The 20309-nt window shown below is 35.5% G+C and overlaps 1 protein-coding gene across 2 annotated transcripts in view; it reads right to left on the bottom strand.

Annotated features, from left to right (window-relative positions):
• Positions 1 to 943: 943 nt before the first annotated feature.
• Pcdh10 (protocadherin 10) overlaps positions 944 to 20309 on the bottom strand; it is a 58109-nt gene continuing 38743 nt past the window's right edge. The window contains exon 5 of one of the 2 annotated variants that reach the window (XM_048812063.1): positions 944 to 3328. In XM_048812063.1, the coding sequence (XP_048668020.1) occupies positions 3234 to 3328 (95 nt within the window). In that variant the 3' untranslated portion in view covers positions 944 to 3233. Of the gene's footprint in view, positions 3329 to 18039; positions 19781 to 20309 lie in introns of those variants that run through there. The other variant, XM_015479037.2, reaches the window with a different exon arrangement.

Here is a 20309-nt window from a genome sequence, read left to right as displayed (position 1 = left end):
AAAGCCATGTCACCGTGTTGATTATTTATCACATAGCAGGCAGGCTATGTGATTCTGTATATGAGAGATATTGAGTGAAAGTAGAATTAATGGAGTATATGTTGGGGAATGTTAAACAAGAACTCTAAATTCCACATTGCTCCAATATACTCTCTACTAAATTCTTTACAATTGTATTCCTTTCCAGCATTGTTATCATTGATTCCTACCTTATTTACACACTCAACATACTGTGTAGGCATACTGTCCTGGCCTGGAGATGTAGAAAAATGCATATGACCTACAACTTAAGCATTAGACTATATAATTTCTATTGCATGCACCATATGCTCTATTTAAGTCACACTTCCCTGTGGTTCAAGTGTAGGAGGGATTTATGTATCCAAAATAGTTTCTCTTTAAAATTCAGCATACAGTGTATCTAGTTGGGACCTTTCCAACAAAGCATTATTTGATATGGGTCTTCGTTTTATATTATCTTTTTCTTCCTACTATTTAAGGGACCTAAGAGCAGAGATACACAGGTCAGAGTTTACTTTCAAGCTCCAACGCTCACCAGCCTTATAATCAAGAAATGAGAACATCTGTTTCTCATGGTTTCATGATCTGCAGATGTGTTGAAAATAGCATCCTTTTCAAGTAAGTGTTGTGAGGATTAGCACAATACTTGTCACAGATGGGGCACTCAATGAATATTAGCTTTCACTATAACCTTAAAATTACTTTAGTTTTGGTTTTACAGAGTCTTAAATGCTTCTTGGTTTATGCCACAGTTTGGAGTTATACAAAAACTCATGGTGGAGATGTTCTTTAATTATCTTGAACAAGATAATTTGTACCACCTGCCAGAATAACTAAAAGTGACTGTTCTTCAACTACTAATAAATGAAATGTTTTTAGTAGGTTTTTTTAAAGTATTGCAAGGTTATTGTTGTTGTTTTTCGGGGGAGTGGCGAGGGAAAAAGGACAAGGTAGTTTGTTTCATGTTTAGATTTCTACCCAGAACATACACTGAACAAGAAATTCCACAAGAAAACATGGGGAGAATATGCCATCAATTCTGGAAGATTCTCACTATAAAATGGAGAATGTTTTGCCTAACATCACCCCAATTAAAATTCAATTCATGACTAAAATATGCATATTAAAACAAATTTGAATGTCTGAGTGAACTGTAAAACTTTACCATGTTCATCTGGTTTTATGTGGTACTGTTGGAAGATAATCCAGTTTGATGTAATCTTAGAGTTATTAGTTATCATGATATCTACTATGCATTGTCTATGTATTTCCCAAACTGTCAGTTAATGGGGACTGATTCTGACCTACATTACTCATTTAGCTACATATCTGAAACCTTTGGATTTTTTTAATAGATACCAGTTATTTCAGAAAAATGCATTTTAGTAGGTTGGTACTTTTAAAAAAGCATAGTGTCGGAGCCAAGAAATAATTTTGTTTTCCTCAACTGCTATTTGAATTATCATCATTTCCTTCCATATACACTTTACAGATTAAGTAGGGGCAAGCTTTGCAAAAAGCCAAGCATGGTGAAGCTTCTTAGACTAGGTGGAACACAAAAGGATTACTCTCATTAAATACCCAATTCTGCTCCAGTTGCATTCGTTTCAAAATGCATTTTTTGTTCAAAATATTTACCCTCTTCTTCTGATTTCAATTGTCCCTTCTTAATATCTGTGCATTCTAGAAACAACAGAATTTAGAGCATTTACCTTAAGTTTTAAAACTTTTTTTTGCTCACAAACCCAGCTGAAGTGCACATTCTACTCATTTGTTTTGAACATGATTTCAGGAGAGGATATGCCCTTTAAGTAGAAAAAAAAATAGATTGTTTATGCATAGCTCTTGCAAAAGAACAATTTTAAGATGTGCTTTTACTTAAAGCAGTCAGGATAATTGCAGGATAATAAAAGTTAATAGTATATCCTCTTTCAAAATAAAGTTTTTTACAGTCTGTTTTTAAATAAGCATAGTATTGATTTCATATTGTGAACATATGAAAACCCCACGTGTTCTTTTTATCGTTTTTATCTTATAAAGAATGTGGGTGCTTTAACTACCCTTGATGGGTCTGTTACTGGCAAAAGGATTTCCCCTCCTGTGAGCGAGAGGCCCTGTCAACTGGAAGCTCTGCGGAGGTGAAGATTGCCATGTGGGTTTTCTATTGACTTGGTTTTCTATTGAAAGGTACCCTCCTCCTCTAGGCTGCCACTGCAAGTGTGACAGATCGGGTAGACAATTTCATCATTAGACCACACTGTGTTTTACCATTTGGGGCCAGGTGTCATCTCTGGGGAAGAGAAGAGAAAGAAAGCTTTTGTCAGAGAGTTTTTCTCTTGTTTCATTTAACGTGTACTCACCCTTTGGTACTGAAAGAATAGAAAAGGACCAACTGATAAGGCCATCCCCAGGCAGAGTTTTCATGCTACCCAAGGCAGCTTCCGCAATTATAAAGACCCTTCAATAATCTGTCAAAAACTGACATCGCTGTGTAAAGAGCTGTTCATTTCTATCTCCTCATTCTGGATTGATGTATGTGCACTTTTATATCCTTCAGTTCGATATAACATTTGGCCTTTCATGTTCTCAGTCTAAGCTACAGGGAATTCAAAGCTATTTCAAAGTGTAATTATGCCAATCTGCATATAAAAGGCTATATGTCCTACAGAGGGTTGGATGGAAAAGCAAACTCTTTCAAAGAAGAAAATTAGAAGTAATTCCCACAACTAAAATTCACTAAAGTTAATACATTTTTCATCGGATGAGAACAGTTTTATTTTTTTAAGCTAATAGATTAATACAGAAAATGGTGAGAATTTGTGTGTGTGTGTGTGCGCGCGTGTATGTGTGTGTGTGTGTGTGTGTGTGTGTGTGTGTGAGGTAGAGAGGAATAAAGAAGATCTGAAAATTGAAGAGCCAAACAAAGAAACCATGAACACACATCATACATAATGTTTCGGAAAATGGCACATCACACCAAAAAAATCAATTTCTTATATTACTGTCACAGAGAGCAGAATTGTTGCTTACATATTGTATAAGTTATCTATTGCTGCATAACAATATTCTCCCAAACACAGCAGTTTTGTCCTCAAACACTTATCTCTCAGTTTGTGTGGTTCTGAAACGTTGGTGTAGGTTTGCTGGGTGCCTCTGGGCCAGGTCTCTCTTGATCTTGCAGCCCCACTGTTGGCAGGGTCTTGCCTGAATGCTCAACTTGGGAGTCTGCTTCCAAGCTCACTCCTGGTTGTTGGCTGGACTCCATCCCTTGCCACATGGGTCCCTCCACACAGCTGCCTCCACACTTCTGCAAGCAATCAAAGAAAGACCAAGAGAGGGTAAAAGAAGGTCCTCAAAATGGAAAAAAAAAATACTTTTTAAAAAAATTAACAATGTCAGCTATGATGTCCCCTCATCACACTGATCTTTTAGAGGTGGTTTACCAATACATTGCTCCTACATTCAAGAGAGAGTGGGCACACCATGGGCTTAACCACAGAAAGTGGACGTCATGAAGGCCTTCTCAGAGTTTGTCTCTCTGTATTCACATGAAGTTGCTTTGGTCCTTTGTATCACAAGAGGACTTTTCAAGATGCAAGTCCATATGTGCTGTTTTACTACACAAATTTTTCACTTTTATTTTTTTCTAAATACATTGTTCTTCGCATAAAATCTTAGTAGATTTAGAAATTCCCACAACTTTAAAATGATGAAGTTACTGAAATTTTTAAATAACAGCTTTCATTTTTAAAATTTTTAATAGAAATTGGCATAAAAAAAAAAAACCCTCTCAAACATAATTGTGTAAATTCTGGAGCTAACAAAGTACTTAGCACAGAAGTTATGTAGCATATGGTTATCCTAGTCCCAAACAGAAAAAAATGTGTCTGTATGTGCCAATTCTTAATTACCAGCTCATTAACACTCAGGTGTCAATTGCTGGTGGCAAAGGCAATACCCGAATGGCCTAGTTTCTGTCATGCACAGTGTAATTAAATTGACCTCAAGTACTGAAGCTTGCTAGTTTCCTGATACTATTTGGACATTAATTTCAGGCACTAGTCAAACTAGAATAATATGGTGAATAAACCAATGAAGTAAGAGACAAACTATATTGGATTTTAAATTGTATTTTTACATAAAATTATAATCTTAAAGAGAATTAAATAAACATTGTTTCTAGTTTATAACAAACATAACATTGCATACCATAATTTGATTTGTATATTATTGATCTAAAATTCCTTTAGAATTTAAGATTAGATAAAGTTGTTGCAAAACCAAAGTGAAAAATAAAGTGCTGTAATAGGGATATTTTGGCAAACTTGAAATCATATATTGTATTCTGTGATTTTTACTTACTGACATGTAATGAAAGGAATGAATTATTTAACTTTACATTTTAATTATTAACTCCCAAATATGACTGAATTTCAAAACTCGCAGTGGTTTTCAACACAATCCTGAAAACACTAAAAGACCATCTTAACGAGAATCCTGCATTCAGACTCTCAGTAATGTAAAGTCATATTTCCACATGACATCCTCTTAAGATTTTTCTCATTATGTCAAAGTTCATTTTCAAACTTCTAGTTAAAGAGACAGGAGAGAGAGAAATTCACTCACTAACCTTTCTTCCCCCAAAACTTTACTGAAAAAAAAAAAAGGAAATTTGAAAAGCAAAACATATACGGTGTAACAAAAGACAATGATGAGGACATTTGGGGAATTTTAGATTGGAACAAGTTGTAAGTAACTTTTTAGTACTGAAATAATTAATCTTCAGAGTATGCAGAATGAGTATGAAGAAATATGACTTACTCTACAGATAATCTAAGACTCAGGGATTGATAGGGCAAATTAGCCCTGAAATAGGAGTGAATATAAAATTTAAAAGTAGGGTCAAAAATGTTAAGCTCGAAAGGCTGAGGTAGGAGGTCTCAAGTTCAAGGCCAGCATCAGCAACATAGCAAGTCCCTAAGCAACTTAGGTAGACCCTGCCTCAAAGTAAAAAATAAGGGTTGTGGGTGTGGCTTAGTGGGTAAGCACCCCTTAGTTCAATCCCCTAGTACAACCAAAAACAAACAAACAAAAAATAACTTTAAGAAGCTGTCAGACCTTCCACGTATATTCATCTGTGGTGCTCAGGCAGGCAATCATATATCCCAGGGAAGATGGGATTCATTGTCTAGTGGGCTAGAGGGAAGAGAGCCTAGATTGGAAGACAGCAGGCACAGCTTAATGAAGGATCATCATAGCAAGAAAAGTTTGGATCTTGAGTCCACCAGATTCCTTTCCCCAATTACTTCTCAGAATACAAGTACCCATGTTTATACTTGCAGGCAGATCTGAAAATATTTCTTGTGAATATCTAACTTGCTCATGAAGAAAAGCATGTCTAAACAGTAACACGGGGAGTTCTCTGATTAAATGGTTCAGCAAGATCACCCCACAAATATTCAACAAGCCCTGTTCAGCAATGGAGTTTGCCTTCAGAATTTTAGGGTTCCTGTGTTCTTAAGCACACAGCCAAGTATTACATTTCTAATATATTAAAAAAAAAAAAAAGTGACAGGGGAATCAAGTCCAGGGCCTTGTTGTGCACACAAGCGAGTGTTTTATGACCTGGTTACAATCCCAAACCAACATCTCAGATGTCTCTTCTATAATTCTGAGAAAGAGACCTCATTCAAGAAAAATAAAATGTAAAATAAACTACTATCATCCACATGTTAAGATGAATTAAAAAAAAGGACTGAATATAGGACAACTGTTCAAAATGCCTTTCATAAAGAATATTCGGGAAAAAGGGGGCCTCAGAATTAAAATAATTATAATCAAAAGCTCAATAGCAGTTTGGGAAATAAACACTGCAGAAGATACAAACATCACTAAAAGGCATTAAGATAGACATGTTAAAAACAAAACAAAATCTCCCAATAACTACATTCAGAAATATTGAAAATAGGAAAAAAAAACTATGAAGGCCATCAGCTGACCAGTAGAAGAGATTCAATACCTGAACAATAAGAGGAGAAGAAGGAGAAGAAGAAAAGGGAAAAGGAAAAAATGGTGAAAACATTAATTCAAGGAAATTTTCAAAAAAAAAAGTCTCAGTTTTGAAGATTGAAAGTTTACTAAATATATGCAGCACAGATAAAATAGATCCATATCTAATTATATGATATTATGAAGTTTCCAATTCAATAACAAAGAGATCTTCCCAAGAGTGTTCAAAGGCGCGGAGGGAACATCATGGAAAGTTGGTTCATGAAAATGCTCTACACGGGAAGACAATATGGGAATCCCTTCAAACAATCTAAACCTAAAAAAGGCAGATTTAGCTTGGGTCAAGCCTCAAAGAATTCGTAAAGTGCTCCAACAGATTTTCAGTCCTCTCTCCCTCTGGACTGCTCACCCTTGATCGGTAACACCTGAAATTAAGGCCCAATGTCATGTGTTGCCTCAATATCTAGCCTTAGAGGGCTCACCTTCCTCCTTGGCTCCAGAAGATTAAGTCCCTAAGCCAGACAAACCTGCTTACAAAGGAGGACCAGTTTCCGGTCCTGTTTTCTTTAGTACTGGGTTTCAGTTCCCTGCTAATACAAAGTGTTATTCAAAGAAGCCCTCATATCAATCATGGGATCCAGAAAAGCACCTGACTCTTGAGACTACAAAGCACACCTCCCACAGTCCCATGTTTTTCCTTCTGTTTCCAACTTCTGTGCTCCTGTGCAGAGTGCAGTCTGCCCCCAGGCTAGGAAACTACGAGATGGGTATTGCCCTCAGTCTCATCCACTCAGCATCTTGCCTTGCACCTTCTCCAGCTCCATAGCCTGAGGACAAGAACCCCTCCTTCAGCACCAGGGTGAATAAGAGACAAGTAAAATAATCATTTCCCATCTGTCCACGACAAAGAATACCTGACTGGTTTTAATTAAGGGCTCTTGAATAACTAAGTGGTTTCATGACACACTTAGAAGACTGCCTGGGACCTAACCACCAATTACTAGTCAACTTCTACTTTTACCCGATATTTTCCTCCCTAAAATGAACTTGGCTCCAAAAGGTGGCTTGATAATTGACTGCTGTGTCTTAACATAACTTGCTATGGAGTTCAGTTTATGTCTGCACGTGGTCTGATATTCTGAGAAACCAATGTGACTCCATTTTCAAAAATAAATAAATAATAGCAGCTTCTACCTCAAGGCCTGTCCTACGGAAGGGGGTGTGGCCCTTGTCCTTGGAAAACCCCACAGAGCACTCCTAAGCACATACCCACCCTGCTGAGTTGTTTGTCTGTAAATAACAGGGGAGGTCTGCAGCAGTGCCAGGTATCCCTGACTCAGTTAGGTTAGGTGAGGACCCATAGCAACCCCCCAGCAGTCACTAATCAACATGAGACAGGGAAAATACCTGGAATGCCAGATGACCCCCCAGTAGTTTATGGTGGTTGATAACATGTTGGGAAACATGTAGTTCAGCACGTACACCCCTCGTGGCCTAAACCAATCAGTTCAAAGGAATACCCCTTTTGTACTGACCAATCACCCCTATCCAACTTGTTCCCGCCAGTGAATGTGCTAATCAATGTTAAGAGTTGTTGTTTGATTTTCCCCGCGGTATGGAATAATTTGCTGTGTGATGTTGTGACACATAGAGTATCCCCCCAAAACCTATAAAATCTCACTGAATAAAGGACCGGGACTCACTCCCTGGGACCGCTGCGTCGGAACGGTTGTGAGTCCAGCCTGGAGCTTGCAATAAAGACTCTTGTGTGATTGCATCGGATTCGGCTCCTAGAGGTCTACTGGGGTCCCACGAATCTAGCATAACAATTCCTACTCATAAAAATAATAAGACAGCACCTACAGGGCAGGTTGGTGCTTGAGCACCGCAAATGAAGGGTAAACTGGAGCTCTCTTGTGACTGCATCTAGTTTGGTGAAGATCATTAACTGCTTGGGACAGTCATATGGTCATTATTTGTGACCTTGCACTGCCAGGAGGAACCCAGGAATGCCACATGGTGAGGTTTGTAGAAAGAAAGGAACACAGATAGCCTAGGAATAACTAAGCAGGGCACCTATAGCACCCAGGTCACCTATCCAGTCATTCTTCAGGGTAGGCACTTTGTCGATTCTGTGCTGTTTCCCTTGCTGCTGTCCTACGCACTCTCCTGACTCCCAAGGGAGTGAAGATGCATATCCATGCCATTCCATGACCCCAGCAGTCACGAATAAATAATGATGGAAGGTTTAGGACTATTGGGTAGCAGCCCCTGGCAGAACATTAGAGAAGTAATACAATGACTCTCTCAGTGAAAAGCCATTAGCCAATGAGCTTAGCCTTTTCTTAGCACGGCTGCTTACCAGGGTACCAAACAGCTAGTCTGATCACAGGGCTTGACGAACTACCAGCATCATAGATGAAATGACCTTACCAAATGTGGACCCTGATCCCAGAGAGACTGACTGGAGGAGACGGCCGTCTATAGGTAGGCACAGGGCTCCTGACCTGGTTTCCTCAAACACTGAGAACGTCTGTACCAAGGGTGATCAGGAGACAAACAGAAAGCTGTGACTGCTTTAAATGTTTAAAAATCATGATATTCTGAGAAAATTTGTACAGAGAGTAAAGAGGAAAAGAAAAAGAGGAGATGGAGGGAGAGGAAGCTCACAGGGCAGTAGATCTTTCAAATGATGGTTTTGAACAGTTGATCTCTGGGTTTTGAGCCCAGAATCCTTCCCCTGTGCCTCTGTGTTATCTCTTTCTCCACTGCAACAAGTGTCCTGATTATCAATGAGAGGAAAAACTCTCCTGAGGCACCTCCATGGTTCAGCAAAGGGCTTCATTCAAACCTAACTCAAGTCTAAGGTCTTTAAACCCTATGATTAACCATCGCCTTACACCAATGACACACAGGTTTCTCAATTTCCTTTATTGTCTGTAAAGAGGGCTACCTCCAAAGTACGCGATTTTGAGCTATTTTGAGTGTGCAATTATGAGTACACGATTTTGAAGATGTCCTTCCCATTGGCTTTCTTTCCCCTCATCACGCTCCCTCTTCCCATCCTAGAAGCTCTTATACTCCCCAAGAAATCTCAGTTCATATTCAAGATATAAATTGTTGTTAAGGTTTCAAAGAGACAATTGTCATATAAGGACTAAAACTAAGACCCAACAGCATGTGCCACTTGGATATCTGGCACAGCAGGCAGACCCCCATGGCCTCGCATGCCCTTCCTCACTTTGCTCCCAAGGATGAAGTTCCCCTAGCCAAACAGCTTTTCTTATCAGGAGACCAGGGGTAGTTCTTTCTTACTTCCACAGAGTGGGGTTTAGTTCTAGACGTGCCCTACAGAATTATAAGCCAATCACATCCCGTGGGCAGGATCTATAGGACACCATCTGATCATTTGAGCCCTAGGGAGGCTCTTCACTCTGATCCTAAGTGCATCCACCGTGTGGCCTTCTGTGATGTGTGTTGTGTACCCCCACCCCCGCCCCCGGCTGTGAGAATGTGTGAATAATAAACTGCTTCATTCTCACCTGTCTGTCCAGGGTCAGCTATATGTGTTCTCCACCCGGGTTCTCCACCTCCGTCACCAACTGCAAGAATAGTTGGCAATTCCAGAACCACTTTTCCTATTTTCCAATTGTTCTTTATGTATGTGACTAAATTAGTTGAAGGAAGTTGATTTCAGTTAGGTGAATTTACTAGATGGGATGATGATGATTTGTAAAGTTTTATAGGTTTTGATGATTTTGTAAGTTTCCTGCAGAAACACTCCCTCCCCAACCACCCCCCCTCATCTGTTTAAAGGCAGAAGCAGCACTTTGTTAGATTTTTTCTAATAGAGGTGCTCATGTTGGTTTGACTAGTTTTATTTATTCACAGTCAACATAACATGTTATTAAGAGGAATAAAAATGCATATATTAAAACATCTTATTTTAATGTAACTCCATAACAGGACATTGAGAAATCATCTCAAGTTCCTAAGCCAAATTTAATGATATGTGGAAATCATCCATTGAGTTGAACCTGTGGTATAAGAAGTACATAGAAAATTCAAAACATAAAGTAAGGTTCTACATGCCATAACTTACTTAAATGTTTTTAAATATACTTACTCCTAGAATCTTAAATTAAAATAAGGCAAGGACGCTGGAAATCTAGCTAGAGAAATTAGTCATGGGAAAGGGTAGGGTAAGTGTGAGTTTGTAGTCAGGGTCTTTCACGAGTTGGCCTATATTTGTCTCATCTTCTTTATACATAAGATTAGGACCCTAATATTGTAAAAGCCCTGTTCTGCAGTAAAATTCTTTTACTGTAAAGGAAAACATAGAAAATAAGATTAATTGCTAATAAATGTCAGTGGGTAGTTAAAAGGCATGGATTCATCAATATGAAGCTTTTTAGAGTCTTTAAAAATTTTTTTCTAAAAACATTATTTGAACTCAGATAAAAAGGAAAGATAAATAATATTTTACAATTATTATGTCTTTATTTATATTCAGGTTTCTTTTTCTTCATTATGTATTGTCTGTCACATGTGTGTCACAAAAAAACACTGGAGAATTTGACTCAATTATACCCCTTTTATGTGGTGATATGTACATCTTCCATATTTAGCTGAAATTGTCCAGATTTTTTATAAAAAACTTGAAAAACATTCAAAATTTAGACATCATTCATTTCTAGAGTTATTTCCAAACATAATTTGAACAATGTTAACTTCAGATAAATTTTAAGTAATGACCATCAAAAGTAAAGCAGAATGCAGGACAGATACCACCAATTGGCCTTAGACTCAAAGTCAAAATGCTCAGGAATTATTTAAATATCATGAAGTTCAGGCCCCACTTGCATCATAAGTATAATAAAATTAAATCATAATGGGAAAATTAGGAAGCCCATCTACACACAGGATTACATTTCTGCACAAACTTTTTCCTTTCTTTGATTATCCTGTTTAAACATATCATGATCCACTCAAGCAAAGAAAAACCTCATCTTCCAATTTTTCCCTACAATCATAAGTCAGCTGAAGGAGGGCCATCTATTTGTCCTCCAAAATGTCTCTGGATTCTGTCCCTTCCCTGCTGTTTTTCCTAGTGCAGTCTTGAAGTTAAATCATGCTGAATTGTTACCTAACTAGAGATTCACAAAATAGCCTCTCCTTACCCCAACTTCCTTATTTTCCTTTTTTTTTTTTCAGTTTTATGAGTTATCTTACTAAATCTAAAGTGGATAATGCTTAGTTGTTTGCAGAACTTATTTTCATTTTGTTGTTATTATTATTGTATCTAATTTTGGGATAAAGTCTTCTACAGAATTTTAAAATCGTTTCTCACAAGAAACTTTTAGATCCTAAACTAAAACTCTGTGCTAAAACCTAAACATTAAAAATTACCCAATACAACTTTTTCACTCTGCAAACTTATTTATAGCTGGAAACTTGCTTCCCATCTCAGCCACATATACCCTCGATAACCATAGCCTGCAACCTTGTTCTAGAGCTTTATGAAACACTATGCCAGTATCACAAGTTTCTGCATGATCCGTTCATGGTATTGCCAGTGTCTCTGGTTATGGTTTCTAAAATCACAACTACATTATCCTAGGATCATTGTGACATCTTTAAATTGAGTACTATTGGCAAAGAATGCCATTCTGGTGACCAACTTCAGCATCTGAAGCTTGCTAGGAAAGTGCTCTACCACTGATCTTTAAATCCTGACCCCAAAAACCTGTTTGTGTGAATTCATGCATCTTTATCACAGAAACAGTGGAAGCAAGTGAGCAACTGTTGAGGCATTCTATTGCAGCAATTTGATATTATATTTTTACAGAAAATTTAATATAACTGTTCTCTATTATTCTGTTTTACTTTTTCCTAGGGCATACTATATCACTTCATTCATTCTTGATTAGATTTTAATTCAAATTACCCAATGACCATTTATTCCCATTACTTTTCTCCTTGCTTTAACTTGTTATTCATTCTCTCTCTCTCTCTCTCTCTCTCTCTCTCTCTCCTCTCCCCCGTCCCTCCCTCCCTCCCTCCCTCCTTCCCTTCTCTCTCCTTCATCACACAGTCTCTCTCTCTCTCTCTCTCTCTCTCTCTCTCTCTCTCTCACACACACACACACACACATCACATCACATCACTTATGAGCTCCTCTGGATTCAGTTTTATTTGGTATATTTTATTATCACATTGCACAGTTTTTGTCTTTTCATAAATAAGGGTGGTTTTCACACAATGTCAAAAGCAATCAATCATTGATTTCATACTGTTGAAAATCCCAAACCAACTTGTAGATGATCAAATGCTATTGCTTTCTAACTGGGCCCTTTGATGTTCTTCTGACTACTTAGTAAAAGGACATGGGAGCACAGCTAATTTCCTGTGAGATGACTGTGTCCCTCCAGGCATTCCTTCCTGGGGGTCTCTTCTGTGCTCTTCAATATTCCTTTTTATCACTCACCCATACACACCCACACCTCCCACACATAAACAACGCCACACCCCTTCACACCCCTCGAATCTCCCCACTCACCCTTGCACAGCACACACACACGCAAACACACACCCCAGATACTGAGAGAAATGAATTGCCAGAAAACTTAGAAATGGGTCGTTGACTCCATTATTAATTATGAATTAGAAAACACAACTACCAATGAGAGAATGCTCACACTTTGGGTTTCTGACTCAAGTACTCCACCATGCCAACACTTGTGTTCCTTTTTTCATTATTAAAAGAAGAGTTATTCACAATGATGAGGAAAGGGAAGGGAGAGAGACTACTGTTGTGTTCTTGATTTGGTGATTATAATCTTAATTCAGATGTTTCTTGTTCCCAGAGAGATTGGTTAAGGAATTACCCCATGATTATCAACTGCTCTCAAAGGAAAACAAATAAGCAAACAGAACAAAAAGTATCTTCATCCATGCAATATTCTCTTTAGAAGTTTACATGAATTAATACATTCTTTGTAAAATAAGAATGCTCCCTTAGAAACATTGATTTAGTTACAGATTAATATGAACTACCTTATTTTACCTGAAAATTTTAAAATCTAGTTTCCATGATAAGGAAGAGAACTTTTAACTGATTGTTCAAATAAAAAGGGGGATTTTAGAAATATTTTTAACAGCCAAAGGATTGCTCTAGGGAGCAGAGTGCCAAACTAGGGATTGCCAACACCAAGCAGTCTACAATCAGAACAATTAAAATAATCCAATACTATTGAGCAGATGCTGAATACCGTGCAATTATTTCTGAAATGAATAGTAGTCATATGCAAAAAATATATGCAAAAACATATGATTCTATCAAATCTGCAGTGTTTCGAACACATATTGATTTGTATGGAAATAGATATTTAGAAAGGACATTGACATCAAAGGAGAAAAGTAAGGTAAATATTCTAGTGCAATCAGGTTGTTTTTTGTTTTTTTTTTTTTTCAAAAGTTGGGATGAAGGTTGCTCAGGAGTTGCAAAAGCCAGACATGAGTTTTATTTCCTGGGCTCCACAGCACTGGTAAATGGGGAGGCAGAGGTGAGCAAATCCCAGGAGGGAATACCAAAGGAAACCCACTTTCATCTTGAGGTTTTGAAGTTAAGTGCTGCTCAGATACAAGTCTACAGCAGTCTGGAATGGTGAGAAAGGAATTCTTTCCATTTGGAAAGTGTGTTCTCTACTTTTGGTAGCCAAGAATATTTGGCAAAGCGATGGGAAAGGGTATTAATACTGACATACCACTTGCATGTGACTGTCATGTTGTGCATTTCACAGACATCAGTTCACATAATTCTCAGAAAAAAAGCTACAGCTAGTATACCTATCCACATTTTCAAAAATGTAAAGACTAAGATTCATCTGAGAAGTAAATTTTCAAAAAATATCTTCCCTGACTCTCTACACCATTAAATAAGTTGAAATTTGAAACAGAGATCCTATGGTACAGTACATTTCAAACATTTGGGGAAATGATGCACAGTCGGAAATACATTTCAGATTGTGACCTATTTCACACACAGATCCGAAAAAAAGCTTCTCCAAGAACTATTTACTTTTACTTAAGTGGTAAGTTTTAATGTTTTTCTATCATCTACTTTTTTTTTCTATTCTACTTACTTCTTTTTCTTTTCATGTCATTATCTTTGTACATTAAGTTGATTTCATGACGCCACCGATAGATTTTGACCACAATGTCTGATTATTCAATTATTTGGGCATTTAATTATGTGATATTTTCCTACAATTTCTTTGGCATCTAAACAAACTAGAGTTTTCTTAAGAGACATATACTACCATATGTTCTTATATCCCCTCACTATCGAGCTGCAATATGTAATTAATAAAGTTTAATTTTACTTCTAAAAATTCACAACCTTGTTTTAATGAAAGAGTCCATGATATGGTATTCAGAAAGGGTGAAAGTAAGGGGCAGGCAGAAGAGCTACAGGGGCACTCAGGCACCCCATGATTAGAGCTGATAACACTTCATGGAGAGTTATCACTCCTATGTATCTTATTCAGTTCTTTTTCCCCACAGGGTTGAAAATACTAGACTTTTAAAGCAAGAAAAGTACCTAATCCTCCCCCTTACTGCCTTCTAAATGAACCTTGTTTGTGCACTTTGTGTAATTTGAACTTGAGTCACACAAACCACACACAAGATTAAGAAGCATGGCGTTTCTTCTATATCACCACTTAGATATTTCAGAATTGAAATTTCTATAGGGTTCATTCAGATTATATTAACATTATAAAAAATATCTAAACCTTAATTCATATGTTCTTCTTTGAAAATGATACCCATAAGAGCTTTATTTTTCATTTTGTTTCTATGAACCTTAAATATGAAATGTTTCTAAATTTTCCAAAATAACCTTTCTTTATTGCTTGAAGGCACCCATATCATATGTACAACCTCTCCATTAATTTTTGTGGACCCTTGATATTACTACAGATCAAAAAAGTTAAAGAAGAACAGTACCAGGTGGAAAAAATATATATGTTAAGGATTCATGGTGGGTATCATAAGAACCGTGTGGAATTGCCTATGTTCAAAACCATAAATACAGTGAAATCCTTTCAAATCTAGCATATGTTGCATCAAATGAGAATCAGTTTTGAACAGATGTCCCCCTTAGACCTGTTATATTAAGACTAAAGTTACTAAATCAGCATTAGTTGTTTTTAAACTTAGGGCCACATTTTTGCCACTGATTTTTATTCAAAGCTCCCACAGGCGTCAGTGGAAGATCCATGCATGGAAAAATGGCATGATATGTATCCTAGTTTTATTTATTTCATATGTATACAGCAGTATAAAATAATATATTACATTTACACTCATTTTACTTATGTATTATTATAGCATTCACAGTAACAAACACTATAGTTAAGATCAAAACTCATCTTTTGTTATAATACCCTGTTTTCACTCACAGATAACTGTCTCAAAAAAAAATGTGTTTAGAGCTGAAATTCCCTGCTTACTTTCAGCTCAAGAATGTGTAGATGTTTGAAAGTCTAAATTCTGTCATTCAGAGATTTTTGAGTCTTGTGTGAAAACATAATACACTTGCATCCTGGATGCAATATTTTTGCACAACTCAAAAATATCTGGAGAGTAAAACTTCAAACTAAGCATGTGACAAGTTGTCAAGAAATAAAAGTCATTTTTCTAATTTTACAAATACTTAAAAAATAACAGTGATTAGAAATACATGCATGCACACTGAAGGTATTAGAATTTTACTCATATTATTGCCTGGAATACTCTGGCGGTACCCATCTACCGGCATTCTTAAAGAATGTTATAGTCTAAAGCCTATGCCAAGTTTCTGAAGAAAAAAATACTCTACTGAACAGTTTCACAAATTACTGTAGAAGGATTTTGCTTGACTTAGCAGAGGGATAGTCCTTGAAGTACTAACAATATAGAAAATAATTGTACTACTCCGTGGTGTAAAAAATATGGAATTTTGTTATTTTCTGTTTTTCCTTGTTAAAAAGGAACATAAAAAGGATGTTAAGTGCAAAGCTTTACCACTACAAAATTAGACTTGAAAAAGATAAAGAACCCAAGATATCATAATATGAAAAATATAAGATTTTCAGAAAAATTATCAAGTATACTAATTTTTTCAGTGTTTTTTGATTTCCTTGGGTATTCATAGTACATAGAGAAGTGAGCGGAGAAAATCCCATGCAATGACAAAAACCATGCTGACATCAGTCAAGAACACAAATGCATCCTTTATCCTGCTTAGCAGTTGCCACATTACAGCTCTGCAATTACACTCAAGATCAACTGAGCTGCAGTCAGTGATTTAGGGAAGGTAAGATAGTACAATCAATGCATGGTTAAGAAAGCTTATGTTGAGAACTTCGAGAATTTTTTATTCCTCTTACTGAAAAGCAGGAGGGTTTCCAAATGATAAATATCTGATGAATCAAATTAGAGCACAATTAAGAAATGAAACAGAATGAGTAATTAAAGTGTTTCAGTCTTCTACTGTAGTTCTTAATTTGATATGTTTGATATCTTCCTAACAAAAGTATGCATATATCCTTAATATGTCCCAAGAAAAGAGGATACACTTATGTTATTGACATCATTATATCTTTAAAGCAATTCTGATGAACTATTTAATTATTTGATTTAAAACAGTTTCACAAACTTATGTTGATAAGCTAATAATTAGAATTTTACATGTGGATGAAAATTTTCTAAAAATTGTCATTTGACATACCATTGAAGCATTAAAACACTGTTTCCACAGGAAAATTTTCTGACTTTTACTGCTCTAAAACTCATGATGTTAACAAGGAGTAAATGGCATGATTATTCATTTCTGTAGTAATTTATCAATGAAATACATCTACTAATCTGTATATTGTTTTTCATTTACATGTACAAAAATTATGGAAGATTGGATGTTAGAATGACCGGATTAAATAGAAAGCCTATACTATAATTCCTTGATATACTAGCTTAGTAAATACTTATTTAGCAAACTTTATTATTAGTTGGTTGTACTTTCCATTTTTTGAGTCCCCCTTGTGGATGGATAACATTTTTGACAATTTACTAAAAATAAGATCTTTACTGTATTGCAATTTCTGACCTACTGTGGATGCAATGATTGATTAATAAGCAATCATTTAGTATTCTGCTTTGGGATAGTGTTGTCCATCAAAATAGGTAATCTTTTTGATTTGTTTTGTGGAATGATAATATAATTTAAGAACTAAAATGCAAATTACTATATGAGGTTACTATGATATATATATATATGTATATATATATACATATATATATACATAAAAGCTAATATTCAAATATATGTTATAAAAGTCGATTAAAGAAAAATATATACAATGGGTTAAATAAAGGGTTAAATGATTAAAGAAAATACCTTAAATCCAATGAATTAATATATCTATTATATATGAAGTGATTATAACATTATTTTTAGTAGAGGTAATCAAAAGGACGGATGTGGATTTTCCCCCATGATTGTAAAACCATGCATGAAAGGGTTTAATCAAAGGAGTGATTCTACAAGAAAATAATTTTCTTATTTAAGAAGCAATTAGAACAAACAGACTTTTTTTCCAGTTAAATTATATATAAATGTTTACTTACTAAAATTGTCTATCATTAAAAATATTGATGTAGTAAATGCCAAAAGTTGGGAAAATATTACTGCTGCACGTGATGAAGGTATGTGCTTTCTATAGTACATATGATGGATTAGCTTCATCTTTAAAGGGTCCCTGAAGACTGGAATATTAAAGTACATTATTTTGGTCTATAAACTAATTGGGATTATGACATTTTATTATCTAGTTTGATAGCAGTCAAATGTGTGATATTGAGACATCACTCTAAAGGTAAACATCCAGGACATGTGAATTAGGTATGCATCTTGATGCTAAATCTAAGGAAAATGCACTTCAATTACCTAAAAACAGGTAGAGACTATTTGTTAAGTTTTAGTTTATTCTTCAGTAACATTGTACAGCTCAAACTAACACTGAATGTAATATCAGTTAAAATTAAGGGTAGTATTCAAAATAGGTCTGTCATTTGGATGGGACATATGGGGATATCATATTCAATGCTTTTTAAGAGGGGAGCTGTGACAATTTTACTTTTTGCTTAGAAATCATCTCACATTCTCTCATTTTACCCCCTCTCCTAATTGTGTTTCAGTAAGCAATAAACCACCGTAGGAAAAAAATATGTAAAAGGAAGGAAACTGCATCTTACTGAATTTAATAATTAACTTTGTTAACATAAAAGTAAAAGGCAAGCTTGATTTTTCAAGGCTGACTCATGAAGAATTTTGCCATTAATAAACACTGACTACAGTTAAGATAGAAAATTTTCACACATAATACTGAAACAATAATGTACCATGTATGTATCTCCAAATTTATTTAATGTTTTAAATTTAGAGATCCTTTATATTTTATGGTTATTCTTTACCAGTTCAAATACTTATATATCTCTATATGTTCATATAGAGTTATAAATATATTTTATATTACTGTGTAACTGAGTCACAAAACTACGTAAAACTATGTAAAATAAAATTCTGTGTGAGTTATATGATGGAGGACTTCTTAAAATAGTAATCTTCAATTACATATTTTACACCACAAAATGTACACACACCCAGTTTTTTTTTTCTAACAACAAATACAGGTGAAAGATTCTTTATAAAAGCTTTACGTGATTCTAAATTCAAAGCCATAGAAATAGAATCAGAATCACATAGATTGTTTGATATTTTGATAGCATATATTCAGTGCTCTGTCTGGTAACATCCACAGCTACATCTTTGGCATTGAAAATTCAGTATGAGTTCTTGACAAAATTTTGTAGCTTAGAGCTTCGTTTTCTTTTAAACAAGGAAAAACAGGGTTGGATAAGACATGAAAACTGGGAAGGAACTATTAATGATCTTTTTCTTAGTAAGTTTATCTTTGGGATGACCCTGAATTACCTTTCACTTTATTGTATGATGTGGACTGTATAAATCCATTTAAAAACCAATTGATTTGTACCACATTTTAGGAAAATTATATAATATAATATATATATTTTATATTTATTTAGAAGCTTTGAAATAGTACAGTAAACACTTTGCAACACGGTGTATAAACTACAGAATGTCTTTGATATTGTGGGTCTTCAGAATACAACATTTTTTTTTTATAACCCACAGGTGAAAAGAACATAATCACAATCTCTCTTGTAAAGTTGGAATAGTTGGGGGAACACTTGATCACACAAAAATAATATAAAACAGTCAAGTTTAAAACAGTGATATTGCATTTATAATGCACAAATTTCCTTTATCTTTATGACTGGCTTCTTGTGGTGAATATAAACATCTAAAGGGCTCAGTGACATTTGGAGAGAGAGATATATAGTGCTGTAAACAGGCACACACTGATCGGAGAGGCAAAGTCAGTTGCCTCTGAAGTTTTCTACAGTTCTGCACATTTCAACTCATTTCTCAGGCCTGCTGAGAGCAATTAGGTCCTAATAACTGGCCACGATGACTCCGCTGGAAATCTAATACTCAGTCACACACAACTAACTGGATGGCCAAGATAATGAAGTTGAAAAGTTGATGCTTTTGTTGGTCGACTTTGTGCAAATCATGCTGCTTCAGGTAAGTTCTGTAGAATTGACTAGCATATCCTTTTCCGTGCTGTGAAAAAGAAAGAAAAACACTCTAAGAAAAAGTGGTTGACTTTTAGAGTGTAGCACTGCACAGTACTGTACAAGAACCAACGCGACTGGAAACCAGCTGTCCTCTCCTACAGCATACACTTCTCTTAGCATCCAACTCTTTCAGTCCTGCTTTGGTTTCTAGGAGTCACAGTCATTCTGTTGGGGTTTCTGAAGTTTGTAATTTTGATATATGTATAAAGCAGTTTTGCATGGGAGATAGATAATCTATATACCAATCATTAATAATGTAGAGAATAACTCTTTAAAGTTATCTAAACAGCAATCCCTACATCACATTTTATGCACTATCAGGGTTTAGGGGAAAAAAAAAGAGTGTGGCTCTTAGATTTAAAGACCAAGTCTTTAAAAAATCTATAATTAATTATATATTTAATTTATTAAACTTTAAAATACACAGATATACATGTATGTGTGTGTGTGTGTGTATATATGTATGTATATATATATATATATATATATATATATATATATATATATATATATAT

This window comes from Marmota marmota, unplaced genomic scaffold (assembly GCF_001458135.2).
Source record: "Marmota marmota marmota unplaced genomic scaffold, marMar, whole genome shotgun sequence".
Classification (NCBI taxonomy): Eukaryota; Metazoa; Chordata; class Mammalia; order Rodentia; family Sciuridae; genus Marmota; species Marmota marmota.
Note: the sequence above shows the minus strand (reverse complement) of the source record. Positions and strands in the feature narration are given on the sequence as shown.